The following is a 19,560-nucleotide window of genomic DNA, read 5'->3' as shown; positions in this document are numbered from 1 at the left end:
CAGCAAACTGGGCTTTCCAATGGTGAAGTCACGTGATTGAGTTGATTTATGATGTTAATTTTCAAGCACACTTTTTAGGAGTGGCACTTAATTTTCTAGACACATTTAAAGAGCTTCAGATTTTCTCCATCTATAAGCTTATTTTTTTGTAATGTTTTTTATATCTTGGATTTCTTCAGAAGTAAAAATAGCATTTTAATTGTCACGGGTTCTTAAATCTTCAGCTCAACAGTTGGATCATTAATAAAACCCTTAATGGAATGAATAGTGAAAACGTCAAGGCCACTGGCGATTAAATCGAGAACATCTCCCTTTCATTACAGCAGACCAAGGACAGGCCGCCCGTAAATTATTCAAAGTGTTACAAACCAAGTCTTTGGCTGTCACAACAAATTCCGATCTACATTCATCAATCCCCCTTGATCAAGCCGATTAATTAAGCGGCGGAGTTTTCTGCATTATTCACGAGACAAATTGGCGCGGGGGAAGCTGCCGGCGTTTTGGAGTCGGTCCAAATTCCGGCGCGCAAAAAGTCGGCCTCATTGATTGCGCTGCCAAGTCAATAAAAGAGGAAGAAAGTACCGAGTGTCGCGAGCAGAAGGATTCTTCTGCCGCCGCCGCGATAACTCACTCTTGTACGTGCCGGTTATTATAACCCATAGACCGGAGATTGCGATTTCGCGCGAACCATTCGCACGCAAGTCATAATATGCACGAATCGATTGGGATAGTCTTCCGCCCAGGCTATTAGTTCAGTTTGTATCGGCCCGAATAATTTACGATCAAAAATAATTCACACGTTCCAACTGTTTGCAGCGGCATTGTCATTATAATGGGCTCGCCGGATGAATTATTACTTGTTAGTTGAGCAAGAGCTTTGAAATTGAAATTTATTGCCACTTCGAGCAGGTCGGACTTGCAAGCAAATACATAATATAAGTCATCCAAAGTTTTCATCAGATATGAAGCGAAGCAACAATTTATGTGCGTGTTTATAATTTAATCGTGGATTTGTAAAGGAAAATAATTAACGCCATTTCCATGAACCCAATTATTTTGGTGGAAATTATACAAAATTAATGCATTTTAAATTTAGTTTTGTAAGCGTTTCACAAAAAGTTGTAATTTTGAGAAAAAATTCCAACAGTAAAATTTAAATTACAAATATAAATCATCATTAAACAATCTTAATTTCATGTATATACGCTTAATTATTTTTGTGTTTTGTCATATAATATGTAAAATATGTTTGAAGAGACAAAAAAAATGGACTCTCCCAGTCCATAATAAGTTTGCTTCAAAACGTATTTAATTGCTGTGTATAGAACCACCACCCGAATACATTTTTTTTTTATCCTTGATCTCCACACATTCAAGCTTTTTCATCGTTCGCATGCAGGACGAATTCATTTGTTTAATTGCGCCGATGGGGAATTCTGAAGTTAATTTGACGTGTTTATATTTTCGGCTCATGCAACGCAACAACCGAGGCGTAACGAAAAAAGGGCCACTCTTTGACCCCTCGCGTGCGAGTTCACGGAAAACAGCGCCCGGGAAGTCAACGGCTGAGCGCAGAAAACCTTTTCTGAAAAAAAGCGACACGCCGAGCAGCCACTTGAATTTTTTTCCTCATCTCTGCAAACTCTATTTTCGCAGTGAATTTTCCAATTAAGGACGGAGAAGAATTGAAAAACAAGAAAAGCCTGATGAGAAATTTTTGCTTGGCTGGAGCAACAAATAAAAGGCGAGATAGACTTCAATTTCTGAAGAGCCGCTTTGTCTGCCAACTTTTGTGCTTCGTGATTCGGAGGGAATCGGTTTTAGTTATAAGCCAAGCTTTTGTTTCATCATAATTGGCCAAGTTCAAAGCAAAAACCGATATACGTGGCGAAATTGACAAAGTAATTATGTTTCGATTTGAGTTATGAAAAAAGAGCGAGGCAACGTCAGATCGTTTAAACGACGAGCGTGGAATTTCAATTTCGAGTTAGAAACTCGTCCGACGTATGTCAAAGAGACAAACAACATTCTTTCTTTTATTCCCATCTCGTGCTACGCCTTTTTTTAATAACATCTGTCGCTCGATGAAACGTCTGACTTGCGACTTTTGTAAATAAACGTATTAATCCCCCAAGAAATCCCAGAATCTCTTCACGCAGCTCAAATTAATAATAAAACAAGACTATACTGGTGCTGAAAAGTCTCTTCTTGTCACAAAAGAGGTGGATTTTTAGATTTATATAATATCTTGAGAAAAATCTAATATATTCATGATTTTTTAGCTTGAATTTCATTTAAAAGCATTCCAAGGAATTTTAATAAAAGGAGTCTAAAAAAGTATATCAAATTTTCGAACCTGATTTTTGCAAAGGACAATAACAACAATGGAAGCTTTAACTCAATTAAAAGCTGCTGAGATTTTGGGTGCTTTATTTAATTTAAGTATTTAATATCAAATAAAGATCAGCTATTTTAAAAAATTTTCATGTAAAAAAATTATTGCTAAATTTTTCGTATTTAATGTAATTTTGATAAAAATTGTCCACTTGTAACCAGCAAGTCAGTGAAATTTCTTGTAAGTCTAATTTCTAGAAAGATTTTCACACCAGAATTATTGACACAATTGGAAGAATTTTTTGTTTAGAATTAATCTTTCATTGCCTTAATGATAAAAAATCTGATACATTATGACAATTACCAAACTAGTAACCTTTATTTTTTCCGGAAAAGAAGAGAAAAATCTCGAATTTCGCGGGGGTGTCTAGTTGCAAAGGGTGCTTGGTGGAAAAAAAATGGTATACTGGCGAGACCAAACAAGACGGATCGCTGCTTTGTGGGGCGAAAGGGAGATATTGTTTCAAAAGCGAGAGCGTGTCTGCGCCGACAAAGCGCAATTTCGGCGACACGTCCGCCCTTCTGCGGAGAGTGAGAGCGAGTCGTCGAGGTGGCAATCAATAAAACTCGACACGAATACCCACCGCTGGCTGCGGAGGCGTGTTTGTGCCGCACGCACTGCTCTCCGCGCGCATTGTCTGCACCCACTTTTCTTTTGTTTCGGCCTAATTAGGGGCCGCTCTCTTTTTACATTATGCATTCGCTAATTAACACGATTATCAAGAGCAAACAATTCGCCAAAGGGCGCCGAGTGAGGCGATTTGAAAATGGGCTGGAGGTGCAGCGACGGGAGTTCTGAATTGAGCTAGTGAGCGCGTGTTTAATACAACAAAGCGGCGCTCTGTACACTCAGCAGCCGCCTAATGAAGCTTCAGTTGAATATTCATTTTGAATTCCATTAGGTGAAAATGGACGCGCCCACAAATGAAAATTATAATTAAACCACGAAATTTTAGTGAAGGGAAACAAAATAAGCAATATTTTTATTATTGTTTTGAATAAATTCTACCTGTAAATTTATATAAACGTTTACTACAAATTATTACACAGTTATTTTAATATGTGCGTGCCTAATAAATATTTTGTTGATGCAGTTTATTTTGCACGATTTAATTTTGTTCACCACAGACCATTTTGGTTAGTTTTCTGAGAAGAATAAAAATTGTAAGGGTTATTAATGATTATTAAAATATAATTATTGATTCTTTAGGCTTAAAATTTTAAATATTTTGTATTAGACCACGAAAATGTAAAATAAGAAAGGAATAACCTGTCGTTTTTAAGAATAAAATATCTAGACATCAACTTAATTATTTCGATAAACATTTTAATAAGAAAATTTGCAAAACATGCTCTCAAAATTGCTAAAATTTTCCCTTTCATGTTAATTTTCGTCAAAAGCGAAACAGCCAGAGCACATTTGTATAAAATATTCAATTAGTGCTGCGTTCTGTGAGGATTAGTTTGCCTCTAAATTAACTAATAACGAGAATCTCCTGGCAAAATCCCACTTTTCCTCAGGGATTTTCAACCCAGGTCGGCAGTTTCGCGGGTGAAACCCCGGCACCGCGATTTGCATAGACCTCGCCGCCGCGCAACCAGCAGACCTTGAAACGCGTGAATTGTTAATAGGCGCACCCCCTTTGTGTCGCACAAAAGCCCTGGGCAAAGTGAAAAGAATAAACTCGACTCGGGCTCGCACACATCACACGTCGCGCGTTGAATGATGGGTTGGTTGGTGTAAGTGAATGAGAGCGCGGAGAAAAGAGGCCGCTCTCCGCCGCAAATAGCTCGCCGCGTGCATGAATTCGCAATTCACCATGTACATGGATAATAATAAAATGCACTTTATGCATCGGGGACAACCTTGGCACGACGAGTGTAGGACAAAAGATATATATTTTAAGTCCGTCCGTCCATTCGACGAGTGACAACAGGTAGTTAGTTCACTCCTATATCGATCTGCTACTTCTTCTTGAAAGGGCTGGTGACGAAATGGTAAAAGAAGGTGTTGCACACGGCAAGTGACATTCCATGGACGCATTCCAGCATTCCGTGTTGACAGAGAAAGAGTACCAAAGGTTTTACACTTCAATTCATTTTAAAGGGGTTTGCACGTTTTTCCGTTGTAGAATGTTTAAAAACGGCTAAATAATTCTATTTTTTTTATAAGAATTCCTTCGAACAATCAATATTATTTTTATTTCATCCATAAGCACCATTTTTTTTTTAAATTAATTTTAAATGTTGCCAAGTGACTGAAGAATTAAATAATATTAAACTTAAAGTTCCAAAAAATACTGATCAAAAACATGTTTTCAAGATCAATCGGGTCTGAATAAAAATCATTTAAAATTAATTATAAAAGAATTTAGTGAAGTTTAAAAAATAAATCATGATACCATGGACATGAATGGCTAAAAGGGGTGTTTGGAATAATAAAAACGTGCCATTTTAGCGCTATCAGAAAAGGGCCTCAATACACTCTTATCCTTTAGAAAAATTTATACAATTTTTTGGAGCATAAAAACCCTTAGAATTGCGTTGACCTATCAATTGTGGCTCAAATGATAGCTGCAAACGACCGCATTTTTTTTGCGTTCAACTCATGCACAGTTGCGCACAAAATGAGAGCGTGTTGGTTCACCTCGCCCTTTCTTTCACGCACGTTTTTCTCTAAACACGGAGGTCGTCGCGCTCACACACCTCTCTTTTCTTCTCCTTTTCCGCACATCGGATGAAAGAAAGAAATAAAGAAAGGCGAGCGCAGAAATAGTAATGGGAGATGAACGAGTTGATGACGAGGGCCATCAGCTTCAAGTGCGTGTGACGGTCGACCAACGCGACTCCTTATACGGAGCGCAGACCACCAAGTCAAAATAAGACGTTTCTCCTTCACCACCTTGCTTGATTCTCTCTCTTCTTTTCATACGCGAAATTTGCGACCGAAAAACGTGACTCCAGGGGATGTTGGAGAAACCGACTGGGATAAACAGCCGACGGCGTTTTTCTGATTGAAAAGATTCTGCGGATGAAAAGGTTGCAACTACCGAGACGCATTCAAACGATTTTTTTTTCTCAATTTGCAAAAATAAAAATCTTTAATATGATTTTATTGAAGAAAGATGTATACAAGAAGCAGTCCATCTGGACAAAAAAAACAAACGGTTCAATTGGATTGGTCTGAAGATGAGATCAAGGCAAAAATGACCTGAATGAATTTGATTAAATTTAAAAAAAACTTCTTATGTAGCAAAACACTTGGTTGCTTTAAGCATTTAAATAATTTTACTCTTGATGATAAGCAAAAATTGTGATTGAGAAACAAACAAATCATTGCCTTGTGATGATTTCAGAGAAGAGAATTTGCAGATTGCATTCTTCAGGATTACATTTGCTATTTTTAAATTCCCTCTGCCTAGATTGACACTCGTAAATGTTGGAACAACATTCGTCATTGTTGTCGACGAAAAGAGTTCCTTTCTTTCTTTATTCCTTTAACCTCCGTTTTATTGCCTCTGCGAATCTAAAGTAACGCGATTCCGTCCACCAGATTTATTCGATATCCCGGGAAAACGTCCATAAATCAAGCGGTTGCCGAAAATAAGAAAGGAATAAGAGAGAGAAAGGGGCTCCATTCACCGCACCTTTGAAGAAAGAACCACCATTTATATAATTCTTGGTGGAAATCTATATGCGACGGGCGAACTTTGAAAGGGACAGACATTCCTCTGTCAAAAGCAGCTCGATATTCGCACGGCCAATTTTTCGAACGAGTGCGCCGTGGCGATATTTAATAGACGGCTGCATGTGAAATGAGTCGAGTGAGTATGTAAATATATAAAACACGCCGCGAGAGCGAAATGTCACATGGCAGAGGTGCCGAAGGCCGTAAATTACACTCATCAACAAGAGCCCACCTGTTCCCGAAGCATTCACATAATTTTGCTAACACACCAACCATTAATTAGGAAATTTAATTCAGCCGCCGAGAACCGCAACGTCTAACATATCGACTCGTTGCGATAAAAAGGAGTTATTTGTTTTTTTTGCCCCCTCTTGCTGGGATATGAACATGTCAATTAAGTAACGAGTCGGCGGTGCACGCGAAAGTGGAATTAATTATTTATTGCACGCATGTCCAGACGGTCGATTTGCATTTTATCAGATTCCTGCTGTTCTTTTCAGCTCTTGAATGTGATTCCAATAGTAATTGAAAACGACGAGTGTGCCGTATCAGTGAACGGCTAAGGAGTACAATAAACGACACGATTGGCCTTTCTCTATGCTCGTACTAAACGTCTTATCGCGGTCTCTCGTGTGCTCGCACGACACTTTTATCGATTGGCCAAGCCACGTTAGGGTTACGCGAGGTTGGATTGGCTCACAGTGGGCAACAAAAAGGTGTAGCACGTTACAAAAGGTGCATTCATTAATATTTTTTGTTTATACAAACTGAAGTGACGGTGAAAAAAATTGTTAGATTCGGCTTCAAAGTCACATATTTTTTTCTCAGAAATTTTGTTGCAATCAATACAAATTCATTTTCAGAATAATACAGAGACTCGGTCTTACTTGAAAACCAAATAATATTTACACAATTTCTTCTTGTAATTCAAGATCAAAGGCTCTTGAAGCCGTAATTGGAAATATGTTATTCTTTTCCCACTAAATTAAATAAATTAATTTGGAGAAGAATAAAAATAAATAAATCATATTACATTAAGAAGAGCTAAACTTGAAATTAATCTGAAGAGTTGAATTTGTTCAAAGATGCAAGCAAATAAATTATTCATGGTATCAATTTTTGGAAAATTTAGAATTGTTGTACCAATAGCTTTTTTTTCATATCGATAGAATTTTGTGATCAAAAGACCTATTTTTGTCATAATGATGGAAACAATCACAATTCACATAACAAAAATTTATTCCCATCTTTTCTCATCTGCAGGAATAGAACCGAGTTCGTCATGTAACTACACCCTTATGCAAACAAAAGTGATGGATTGATTTCGCTCTTATTTCCAACGCGGAAGGTAGATGGATAGTATCGAGAATAAAAAAATAAAAACGCCAATTACCGAGGGTTCTTATTCTTATTTTCAGCGGCCTAACGACGTATTTCATAACGAGGGCATCGCATTCATCTTCGCGACAGAATTTGTTTGCCCAAGAGTTGCTTTCGGTGAGATAACGAGCGTCGAAAACGATCGCAATTTGTACCTAAGTATAAATCCATAGCATGCAGCGCGCCACCGTCTTTTTGCGCCAACAGGCCCCATTAGAATCCACCCACGGCGCTTGAATCAAAACCCCATCGGAGGTTTTTTTTACTTCTTCCTCATCCACGACCAGAGACAGAATAAGAAGAAGAAAAAAAATTGAGCAAGAAGAGCCATTAATTGTCGCGGCCAGCTGTTGAGGAATGGAAAAATGGGCAGCAATTTCCTGAATTCGGGCCTTAATGGGCGCGGCTGCTTGCGACGAGAGAAAGAGCGGAGAGAGAGAAGAGCAGGCATAGACTGGCAGGCAGCGCGGGCTTCAAAATATCGATCACGCCCAGAGTGGCCTGCTGCCATAATACCAACCGACGTGCGCCGCCGAGTTTAACTTAAAGCGCTGCAAAATCGCTCTCTCTCCCCTGAAACAATTCGGCGAATTCGGCGTCCCTAATTAACCCGCGCCCATAAGCAAGTCTCGCAAAACACACTCCCACCTACTTTGATGCGCTTTTGTTTTGCTTCTTTGAAAGCACGGCGGATTATTTGGGCCTTTTGCCGTGCGCTCAAAATGCCAATTAACCGCGGCTTTGTTCCTTGGATATTTCGGCAGAACAAGAGACTGCGATTCTTTGGGCACAACAGGGCCTGATTTATATTCAACAGTCGTCTTAGAATAAATAACCAGAGATATTTTAAGACAAAGGCGCGGGTTAACGACAAATTGTTTAAAAATCATAAAGTTTAATAAATTCTCACACTTCATTTTTATTTGGAATTTTTATCAAATAATCAAATTAAATTTTAACTTTAACAAAGATAAAATAATTAAAATATTTCCATTTCCTCAGCCCTATATAAATAATATGAAATTGTATGGCTTATCCGAATTTCCTCTTTCCATATATTCCTGCAAATGCCAAATTACATTTGTCAATGATTGGCTTTTATGTCAAAGGAAAAAACTGTTTGTTAATCCCAAACCCGGAAATTTTATTTCGAACTTCGTGATTGGCAGTTTCGGATTTAAACGCTGTCGGTGCCAGTTTTCCGTGTTGTTCACCTCCCCGATCGCCGGACGGTCTATCTGGGCGCGTGGGAGACGACGGGCGACGCGTTTCTGCCCGGCCGTTTGTCACATTGTTGTCGCCGACAAACATGGCTGCTATGTACGTTTGGTGAAATTCGCAGAAGTGCGAAACTAAGTAAATGTGCTGCCAAGCGCGAATGAGCACCGCCGTTTCCTTGTGTGCGCCCTAATGGATAAGATATTCGCGTCGCGGTGATGCTTGGATGGAAATAGCGCCAATTTTGGAGAGTAACGCGAAAAAAAGTACTCTCGAACAAATTTAATTTCCCTAATGCCGAAGACTTTTCTCTTGCTGAGAACTGACAAATACACGCCCGTAACGGGTACAAAGCGAGACGCTTTTGGAAGGTAATCAACTTTTAAAAAGTCAGACGTCACCGCTTTTGCGTCACTCGTTCCGAAATCCAATCTCACTCTCTTTTTGAGGTATGCAACCTGCTCGTCGGCGCCGTCACGCCAGGTGCATACCTCCAATTGGGACGGGGGCCATATTATTATTTTTTCGCTCTCGGAATAATGGGGCGGTTGTGTTATAATGAATGTCACACTCACTATTTGGCTGAGTCGTTGAGTTGGTATTCGTTCGAGCGGCCGAAGCATTCCTGGACTCCCGCGTCCGCCCACAGCCTCTTCATTGCTGCCAGGAGCTCTTCCGAGAAAGGCTCTGTGTCCTCCATGCGCTGAATTACATCGAACACCATCTTCGCGTCACTCTGAAATAAGAAAGAAGCATTGTTTAGCGTCATTTGGAAAAAAACCCGATTGCTGGCTGTTATACTTAAATGGCCTAATCTTGACTGAAAAATTATGAGTTTGTGAAAAAATCATAAAAACTTTAACTAAAACCATAAATTTTTAGCTCCAATTCTATTGAATTTGATATTATCAACGAAATTTTGTTCCTAAAAAATTATCAAGCCAGATCTATTTTTTTTTTTAATTTTATCTTTTTTCTATTGCACGAAATTAAATTACACACATTATATAATTTGAATTTCATCAGCGTAGTCCCATTTTAACAAGCATTAAACATAATAAAATGTTGACATAAAAAATCAATGTTGTTTAACTTGCACGCTAAGGGCACATATGACGCGCTAAACGAAAGTAATTAATCCATATATGCCAGCAGCCAATTAATGCGCAACAATTACAATTCCAAATCTGATTCGTTAGCAGGCTCTGACAATTTCATTTCACGACCGCATAAATAATGCAAATGAGTCTCGAGTGCGCAGCACCAGTAAAAAGCAGACATCGTCATAATTGAAATAATTAAATCAGGAAGAACGAGCTTGCGAATCCATTTGGATATAGTTTTCTCTCTTTGGGTCGCGTTTCTTGCCGAATCGTGCACGCGGGTTCATTCGGTTGTTTCCACCCTTTTTAACTCCCAACGTCTTATCTCGCGCAGAGAGAGTGCGTGTTTCTCTCTGTGTATGTGTGAGCGCGTGTCTGTGCGAAAATGTAATTAATGTGTGCACAACCATCACAGGCAGTTGCTTCGGGCCAGGATCAATACAGCAAAAACTAACTCGGCGGTTTCGCGCTCATACATAGAGGACGCAAGCAAGGAGAAGAAACTCGAGACGCCGCAAAAGACACACTCGTGTGACCGACCAAGTTGGGAAAGATGAGATAATGGTCGTGATAAGTACCTAATTCAAACTTGCTTTTTATATCCACGGCTGCGTACCTGAATAAACGCAGTCGTTAAATTTTTATGCCAAAAAGTTTTATTAAAGATTAAGGAGATTTTCCCGGCGTAGAAAGTTAATTTTTTTTGGAAACTTTGAAAATCCAATTATATTGAAATGCAATTTTATTTCTAAAAGCATCTGCAGGTGAGGAGCACCGTAGTAGCAGAGAATTAATTATTCCTAAAATTATTCGTTTAATATTTTTTTAAGGAAAGAGGTATTTGATAACCTATAAAATTTATTATTTGAAACTAAAACTTTTAAACGTATGAAATTGATTAGAATTCAAGCCTAAAAGAGATTTATATTTTTTTTAGAATTTCGAGAAATTTATCCTGGCAAACTTTTTCAACACTAAATAATGGTTCTCACTTCTTACTGGGAAGACCCAATTAAATTGTTCATTCAAATTTCTCCAATAAAAATCGTATTTGTGATAAGACTCTGGGAACTGCTTTTAATATTAAAGCTTCTTTAGAAATCACCTCCAGGAACTGACTGTGCTAGTCAATCACAGCGATCCGCAAAGTTCCATATTCAGCACCATTGTTCTCGTTCAAGATCCGCGCGGCCCATTGAAAGGATTCCATTGTGCCGCGCATTCCTCGAGCTAACTAAGCAAATTTCCCAAGGTCTGGAAAAGCCTGCCTCCCCCTGCGCCACTTTTCCGCTCGCCTAAATCACATACATGGGCAGAGCGCACTTTGCGCTCTGCGATCTGCGCTCGCGCTCTGCGCTCATGAGCGCGAGCGCAGAGCGGGATCGCACGATTTTCAAAATCGTGAGCGCGAGCGCAGAGCGCGAGCGCATTGGTCGCTGAGCGCAGCGCTCAATTGCGCTCATTTTGCGCTCAAACCAAAAGTAAAAATTCCCGAATTTGATCAAAAATTGTAATGAAAAACTGTGTTTTTATACCAAAAACCAAAACTGATCCCAATTTTGGTGATTTAACTTCAACTTTATCATTTCCAATTGCCGATGTATTTTTTGTTATAACAATATATATATTAAAAAATTGTCTAAAAAGTCGCACTTTTTCTTCGGATAAAAATATTTTTGAGCGCAACGCGTGAGCGCAAGACTTTTTAAAAATTTGAGCGCGAGCGCAGAGCGCGAGCGCAACATTTTCAAAATCTTGATCGCGAGCGCAGAGCGCGAGCGCAGTGTTGCCAGTGATCGCGAGCGCGAGCGCGAGCGCAAAATTGTTGAGCGCACCCATGTATGCTAAATCACAATGCAGCGGAAAACAGCAGACTTGGTTACTTTATATAATGTGGGGCACACATTAAGTTTTTGCGAGTGACGCAAGCGGCCCAGATATTATACATGGAGGCTGCAGAAATCCGCAAACAAGAAGCAGCGAGTGAAGCAGCATTGATGAATTAGCGCTGCGGGAGGAATGCTCCGGCGAGCAGTTTGTGTGTGACGTCACTCCCGCACTTGTCATTTCAACAGTTTATCTATTATCAGCTCGCCGCCGCCGCCGTGCGAGTGTTTGTTTGCCGAGAGTTGCTGTGTGTCGATCTCTGCGCTCGCTTCCGAGAGGGTCGTGGGCGGAATCCTCGCGCGCTGGATTGATTTTGGCGACGCTATCTATTTTTATCGCCTTGTTTCAAACAAACCGGTATAAATAGGCGCCCGCGCTTGCGAGAGAGCAGATTTCAAGGATTTGTTTTTCTGCAAATAGCGTAGCATTCGAGAGACGGAGAGAGGAGCAGCGTCCTGCTAATTAGGCAAAAACGCCGGCCGGCGCGCTCTAAATGAGTAAACACCGGCAAAATAAAGCGAAACGGCAGGTAATTTGCACCTCTTCTTTTACAAGCTCAAATTTGTTAGGAAACGAGCACAAAATTTGAACATAAAATAAATATTTATTTATTTTTGTACAGAAAATCGCCATAAAATATTTACCAATCAAAATATTTAAAAATTACAAATTAGAGTTTCTATTTTATATCATGATTTTTATTTTCAATTTTAAGAAATCTTTAATATGAAATTTTCAAAGTAACAAATTAAGTATAACAAATTTTGCAGATTAATTCTTTAACAGCGGGTGAACAACATTAAATTATAAAATTGATTAAATTTATTTCCTCTCTCTTGTTTACTTCCAACCTCACCTTTTTGTTTAATATTTTACTGAAGATTTTGTTTCAGAGCGTAGCACGTTAGTTAAGCCTTTGGGTTTATAGATTGGCCCTTAATCCCGATTCGACACGCTCTGGGTGAAATTAATCAGCATGAAACGCACAAATAAAAATCTAGAGTATGTTGATGGGCGCTTGGCTTAGACAAAGCCTCCCTCTCTCTCGCTCAGGTGTTTAATCTCTCTCCTTGCAGCTCGTCAAATAAGAGACAGTGATGAATAAAAGAGCACACGCACACAGAACACACCTCCGACGTCATAACATCACACAGCACGCGGCGCCCTTTGCTTTGCTAATTTTTCGCGAGTACCGTAAATATTTTAATTTGCCCGTGGGAAATGGCAAGCGCTAAAAATGGACGTGGATTTTTCACACCCAAACAAATGTTCATTATTACAGCGTGCAGAATGTTTTATAAATGAGATTCGCCTTTTTCATCAGCACCTACTGTTTTCAATTGGTTTAAAATAAAAGCAAAGGGCATACATTTGAACACTAGCTCAGCGGAAATGCTCCGGAAAGAGGCAAAATTTATAGCAGGGTGGAAACTTCCAGGAGACCAAAAGTTCATAGTTGAAATTTTGATGGATCTTCGCGTCATAATTGTAAATTGTATTTTCTGGCAAAAATAAACAATTGTCCTAAAAAATCTTTCCAATTTAAAAAAAAAAACATAAAAATGAAATTAAAGCTCTTTCAATTTATTATCACAAAAGCTTTTTAGAAAATTAGTGCTTTATCAAACGCAAATTACAGTGATTGAATTTGCAAAAGCAAATTAATAGACCATGCACGGCTAATTGCTGCGCCGCTGATTGTCTCTTGACCCGGTTTTGCAGATGGGATGGATTCGGAGGCGGCGGTGAGCGATGCACATATTATGGATCGAGAGCTGGTCCATTCTCAGCCTGACGAGAGGCCCTCAGCCAGGCCGGCAGCCTCTCTCTCACGAGTTGAAAGCAAACCCATATTTATATGTGCACCGTCACCGGTTGGCTACATGACAGAACTCGGGTCGCACCGACGACAGAATGGAATGAATGGTTCCACACCCCACGCGAGATTCATTAATTAATTCGCACGTTAACTTTGCCGCCAAAATTCCCTCTCTTTTGTGTGCCGCAATTCATCGCTCTCCCTCTTTTGGAAATAATTTCCGCGGGGATGAATTAAAAAAAAGCGGAGGGGTGTCACTGGCGTGTTATTTTATCCGCGTCGTCGAGTGCTGCCCAAGATGGGAAAACGCCCGCGGAAATTGCGGCACCTGCTTTTCCTCGCGACGAACAATGGCCGCGACCAGCAGCCAAATGATGTGCCGCGAAAAGAACACAAAAGAGGATTTAATAATGTGCAGAAAACGCGACGCCTACCTATATGTACTTTATATACGCTCTGCTCGCTCTCCTGGGCAATTCATTACAAATTTGCTTCTGAGGCGAGTCTCTTAATTCTCTTTAATCTCACTCTTCAAGGAGCTTCAGGCCTCGCTGCAGCTTCTTCTTCTTCTTCTTTCCACGGCTATTTTCGGCTCTGTTCTTGCCAGGATTTGCGAAAGAAAGCGCTCATTGTGTTTGATGAACAATTACTGGGCCCTTTGTCGAGGCTGGATTTCGAAGTTCAGGTTCAGCTCCTCGCTGATTGAATGAAAGGGAAAGTGATAAAACGATCTGCAACGTTCTCAAAGGGCTGTAATCCTAAATCAATTAACAACCAAAGCGAATTACGTAAACAAACAGCTTCCTTGCTTTTAATATTTGGTTTAGTCAAGGATTTTTTATATTCTATTAAAAGTTTAAATTTAAGTTATAAGTTAAATGTGTATTTATAAGTCCAGTATTATTTATTTTGTAAACTTAACTTCTGTGATTTGTAGGAAATTTAAAAATTTCAGTATAATTAAAGCAGTTTTTTTTATTAAGATTAAAAAACGAATTTAAAACTCTTCAACCTAAAAAGCTATCAAAATCTTTAAAATGCACAAAATTCATGATAAAATAACTATTTTAAAACGTAACAGATTAAACTTTTAATTACTTCTCACACTAAATTTTCTTCTGACAAGAGATTTTAATTACAAGTGATTAAAAGAAAAAAAAATTGGTTTTCGAATCTGAACGTCTGTTAAAAATTTAAACCATTACTGCAGAAATCACAAAATGGAGCGGACACTCAGCTTGAGCTGTCTTTCCTTTGTTTGAAAGCATCAGCATTCAAATCTGTGTCTGATCGATTGACAACTCGGATAGATTCCTCGTCCAACCCTCTTTTCTGTCCTCCTCATCCTCGCTTTGCTTTTGTTCCCGTTTTAATAACACACGAGGCGCTAATATTCACTCTTTTCTCGGCGAGCAAAATCATCCCCGGGACGAATGGGCGCGTAATGGAATGTGGCACAACTTTGATGTCTCTCCTCTGGTGCCGTGGATGGAGACGCTGAGCAAAGGGTTCGCTCGTTCCTCCTCATACACACACGCGCGCGCGGCGAGAGGAGCTGCACACATGGAGTCATATCCTGCAGCATTGGACGACGAGAGCATTTACGTCACACAAACACACACACACAATAGAGCGCGGGGCTGCTGGCAGCCAGCCGCTCGCACTCCCGCCGCACAGCCGTGTGTTGTAAACCGTGCACCTATATAAAATAAAAAAATATTCCATCCAGCCCGTTTTATGAGAAAACCCACCGGCAAAAGGCCTTTCTTTGTACATATATTCGAAAAGGGGTAGGCGAGCAACCCTTTGGAGCTGCCAGGGGTTGTAATTTTGGGCTGTCAAATAGAGTAACATATACGGCTGACCTCTCGGTGCACTTAAAATTATCGGATGGAATTAGTGAGATGTTTCCTGAGGAAACATGCGGTTGGTTCTAGTGAGCTCTGAATGCGTCAGAGCGTTGATTCTATAAATTGTTAGGTTAGGCCTAATGTTTGATAATCTGTTTATTCATTTTCCTCATTTCTTATCAGTTGAACTGATTAATTTTTTTTAAATTCCACAAAAGTATTGTGTTAACATAGTATACTTCATCTTATAAAAAGGAGTCATATTACAATCGAAATATTTAAAAAAAAAATTAATTTTCTATTTAATTTTAACACTTCAAAATTTGATAGGAATAAAAATGCTCAACAAATTAACGAAAAAAACTTCACTCACCTCTCTCTCATGATTTGCAAATGGTATAGCAAGGTTTGGGTTTGGCATGGCACGCAAAATAGCCACCAGAGACTGGATGGTGTTGGAGTAAACCACCGGCCTGTATTGTTTGAAGTCTTCCGAGGTGAAGCCACTCTCGTGAATGATCCTGCAAAGCAAACAAACGCATCAGCAACAATTGCCTCAAAACGGATTTCTGGTGAAAAAAGCGACAAAATCATTTCTTTGATCGGCGGCGCGATATCCAACGCGTCTGTCCCCGAGCGATAAAGAAAGGTCACAGTTCGAATAATTTCATTTCAGAAACGGTGCGAGGCAATTTCGCGAAATACGCTCACAGACGTGTTGAATAATAATTCGCCGTCAAAATGAAGCAGTGTTGTCGCAGCAGAGTTGTGCCGGCGCATAACAAAGTTCCGCACGTGTGCGAAAAGCAAATATCAACTTACTTCATTTGTTTGACTATTGTGCTCTTGCCAGACTCTCCAGCTCCTGTGAACAAAGGATGACATTGGGTTAATTACCGCTTTGACGCAAAAAGCATGAAAACATGGGGAAAGGAAATACAATTTTTGGAACAGAAAGAAAACGAGAGACACGAGTTCAAAGGCTGAAGAGGAGAGAAACGTGTATATGGACGTCTACTCCGGAAAACAAACTTTTTGGCTGCACCCAGAAAGATAATAAACTGAGAGGGTTGCTTTACTGTATGAATTTCATAATACATTGATAATTATTCTTTTTCACAAATCTTTTCCAAAATCAATTTTTTAACTTTAATTCCCTTGAAGCCAATGCAAATGGAAAATATTGATAATTCCTTTTTTATTTAATAATTATACATTTTTATGATAATTCAACTCCATTTTGATTTTGAGTTACTTCGAAAGTTTCAGTTGAATATTTCACTTCACTTTTGCTGAAAAATCAGTCGTTTGGAAATGCGAAAATTTACATACTTTAAATAAAACTTTACTTTAAAAATCATAAAGATTTTTTAGTGATTTTTTGTTACTCACAAGGTCTGCTCATCAGCAACAATGAAAAAAGGTTTGATTGTTGTTTGAGCTCTCTGATTGGGTACAAGTAAAGTTGTACCCAATCAGAGAGCTCGACAACAATCGAAATTTTCTGACGAGCGGACCTTGGTTACTCACAAAAAATTTTACTTTAAAAAAATTAGAATAAAATTGTTCATGTTTTTAGAATTTATATGGGAAAATTTAAGAAATATTGCAAAAGATTTAATCATACTGTTGTAACTTAAGTGATTTACATTTCATTCTCTAAATTCTGTAATATTTCATAACAAAAGATTACTTCAGAAAATTGCGTCAGAATCTCATTCCCTTAACTTTAGTTGCAAAGTGTCTTTATTGATTGTATATCAGAACCCCTCGCCATAAAAAGGTGAAATAATTCACGAACAAAACTCATTTTTTCTTGAATTAAAGCACGTGTGTTTTAGTACGACGGGGATATGTATGGGAGATTCCAAGAAAGAACGAGTAACTCGCGAATAGCCCGCACTATCACATGAATAACTCGCCACAGTCAAAACCACCAGGATTTCCTTTTTGGTTTGCCACGTTTTATCGACGGAAACTTGGATCAAGTCACACAAGAGAGCGCGACCCCGTTCACCCAGCTTAATTAATAATCAAAGCGGGCAATCAGTTCGCCCGCGCCGAAACAAAGGCAGGTGCAATGAGGCGCGAGATCATGTGGGTTGGTGCGGTTTTCTAAGTCACCGCGCTCCATCAATACAATGTCACTCCACCATTTTTAACATATTTGCGTAAAAAAATTATAATAAAAATTTTTTGCAGTCGGGAAACTGCGAAAATTAACCGCTTTGAGGAAAAGCGGCGGTGCTGTAGTGAAACGAGAAATTTCTGCATTCGCCGCTGCCACGTCGGGGTCAATTTATCTTCATAACTCGCAAGCATGCAGCAGGAAACGAGCGCAAAGCGGCGTGCCCGGTGCCGAGCAAGTTTCGCCGACTCGCGGTGTAATTAAATTGTGCACGTCAGCTCGTGTGTTGCTCGCCAAATGAATTATTAAACAGGGGGTTGGCCACCAAGGAGCGCAACAAGACGCGAGCTGTGCATTACATGCTTTCTTTGAGTAGCGGAAAAAACTTCCAGGTGTCAAGTCAAAAATTTTAAGAGAGCATAAAACTTTCGATTTTGAATGAAATTTAGCTTGAAGTTTATTAGTATGACGTGTACCCATTGATCTATGTAAATTAGTACCAGTGATTTTTGAGTGGTTCCTTTTCATTAATTGTAAGTTTCATAGTTTGAATTTTTTAATTTAAAATATTAAAATTTGTAAAATTATATTTTGTTTGATCATGCAATCTGATGTAGGGCAACACAGAAAATTGTTTTAACTGATTTTAACAACTAATAGATTTTTTTAGTCAAAAATGTTTCATATAAAATTATACATGTTTTTAAGCCAGTCGCAGAAGCAAAATTTACTTCATTTTTATTATTAATTGTAAGAACCACAAAATCGATGATAAAGCACTATGGTATAAAGCAATTGGCAAAAACGTTGTAATTGAGAGAATAATCAAAAAATTATTTTTTAGCCGATTTTTTAACATTTTGGCGAGATGTTTTTTTATAAATTTTATTGTAAGAAAGAATTAAAATTTAAGTCGTTCATGAAAACCTTGTACGTAGTGATTTCTGCAGTTGATGATAAAAGTGTTCAGGGCAGACGTCTACGTTGCCTCGAGGAAGAAAAGGCGTGCCAGAGCCGCAGTGTAAACATTTTCTCGCGGCATTTCTCGCCGGCAGAAATAATAAAGCCTCTTTTACGGTCGCCCACATTTTATTTCGACGACCGCTCGCCATCTCTCCGAGTGACATTTTCGGAAATTGCTACACGTGCCTGCGCATAGTTCCATTCATTAATGGGTACTCCGCCTGATTGTGAAATGTATGACGGACGGATGCTCCGATTAAACGCTTACTTTTGATACAATAATTAAACTTTGGTGTGATCTTTTACTTTCTAGTATATTATAAATAATTTATCAATTGTGACATTGAAAAGTAGTAAAATTAAATTTTCATAGTTCATTAAAAAGAAAATTAAATTATTGCAAAAATGATGAGTTTTGATTTTGGTACCCTCAGCTTTAACTCGGGCTCATTAAGAGCGCCCTTCGCGCGGCCACCCGCCTGCCTTTTGCTAAATCGCACCGTCAACTCCGAAAATATACAAAAGACTAAAGGATGACACTTGAGGCAAATAAAATCGGCCTCTTCAACAAACCATATTGCCGAGGACGTGACGGCAGCACCACTGTTAAAGCCGCGCGAGATTTCTTTCTTAATCACGGCGAGGAAAAAATGGCAAAACCATTAAAACCACCGAGGGATTATTTCTGGCGCGGCTGTGCAAAGACTCGGAACGACGTCATTACAACCGAAGAAGGTCCCTTCAGTGTACGTTCGTTTATTTGGCGAGCAATTGCGCTTCTTTGACCTTCAACTCTGACCTCGAGGATTTGCTTGCAAGAGCTGCTGCTTGCATCGGCATACACCACATATTGATTTAGAGCAACACTTTACAGCACGTGTTACAGCCCTTTTTTGTCGAGACACGATCCTTATTTTTTGTTTTAATTTCCTCCTTCCGCTGCCAACTTTTCCCAAGGGACTTGAGCCGTGGGATTATTTATCGAGAAATTTTTGGCGGCACCACTTTCCTCGTTCCGGATCAAAACTTTCAGCGATTTTTCAATTAAAAAGTTTGCGGTGTTTGTTCTAAGCGCAGGAAAAAAGAAGAAATTCCACAACACAAACTATGTGTAATGCAAAAAAACTTTA

General features: G+C 39.2%; 1 protein-coding gene across 1 annotated transcript in view; it reads right to left on the bottom strand.

The window, feature by feature from the left end:
* LOC132196594 (guanine nucleotide-binding protein G(o) subunit alpha) overlaps positions 1 to 19,560 on the bottom strand; it is a 36,639-nt gene that overhangs the window by 11,943 nt on the left and 5,136 nt on the right. The window contains exons 2-4 of the mRNA XM_059619357.1: positions 16,162 to 16,204; positions 15,713 to 15,860; positions 9,256 to 9,416 (exon numbers count right to left, since the gene is read on the bottom strand). Of these exons, the coding sequence (XP_059475340.1) occupies positions 9,256 to 9,416; positions 15,713 to 15,860; positions 16,162 to 16,204 (352 nt within the window). The remainder of the gene's footprint in view (positions 1 to 9,255; positions 9,417 to 15,712; positions 15,861 to 16,161; positions 16,205 to 19,560) is intronic.

This window comes from Neocloeon triangulifer, unplaced genomic scaffold (genome assembly GCF_031216515.1).
Source record: "Neocloeon triangulifer isolate White Clay Creek 2 clone unplaced genomic scaffold, ASM3121651v1 ptg000012l, whole genome shotgun sequence".
Lineage (NCBI taxonomy): Eukaryota > Metazoa > Arthropoda > Insecta > Ephemeroptera > Baetidae > Neocloeon > Neocloeon triangulifer.
Note: the sequence above shows the minus strand (reverse complement) of the source record. Positions and strands in the feature narration are given on the sequence as shown.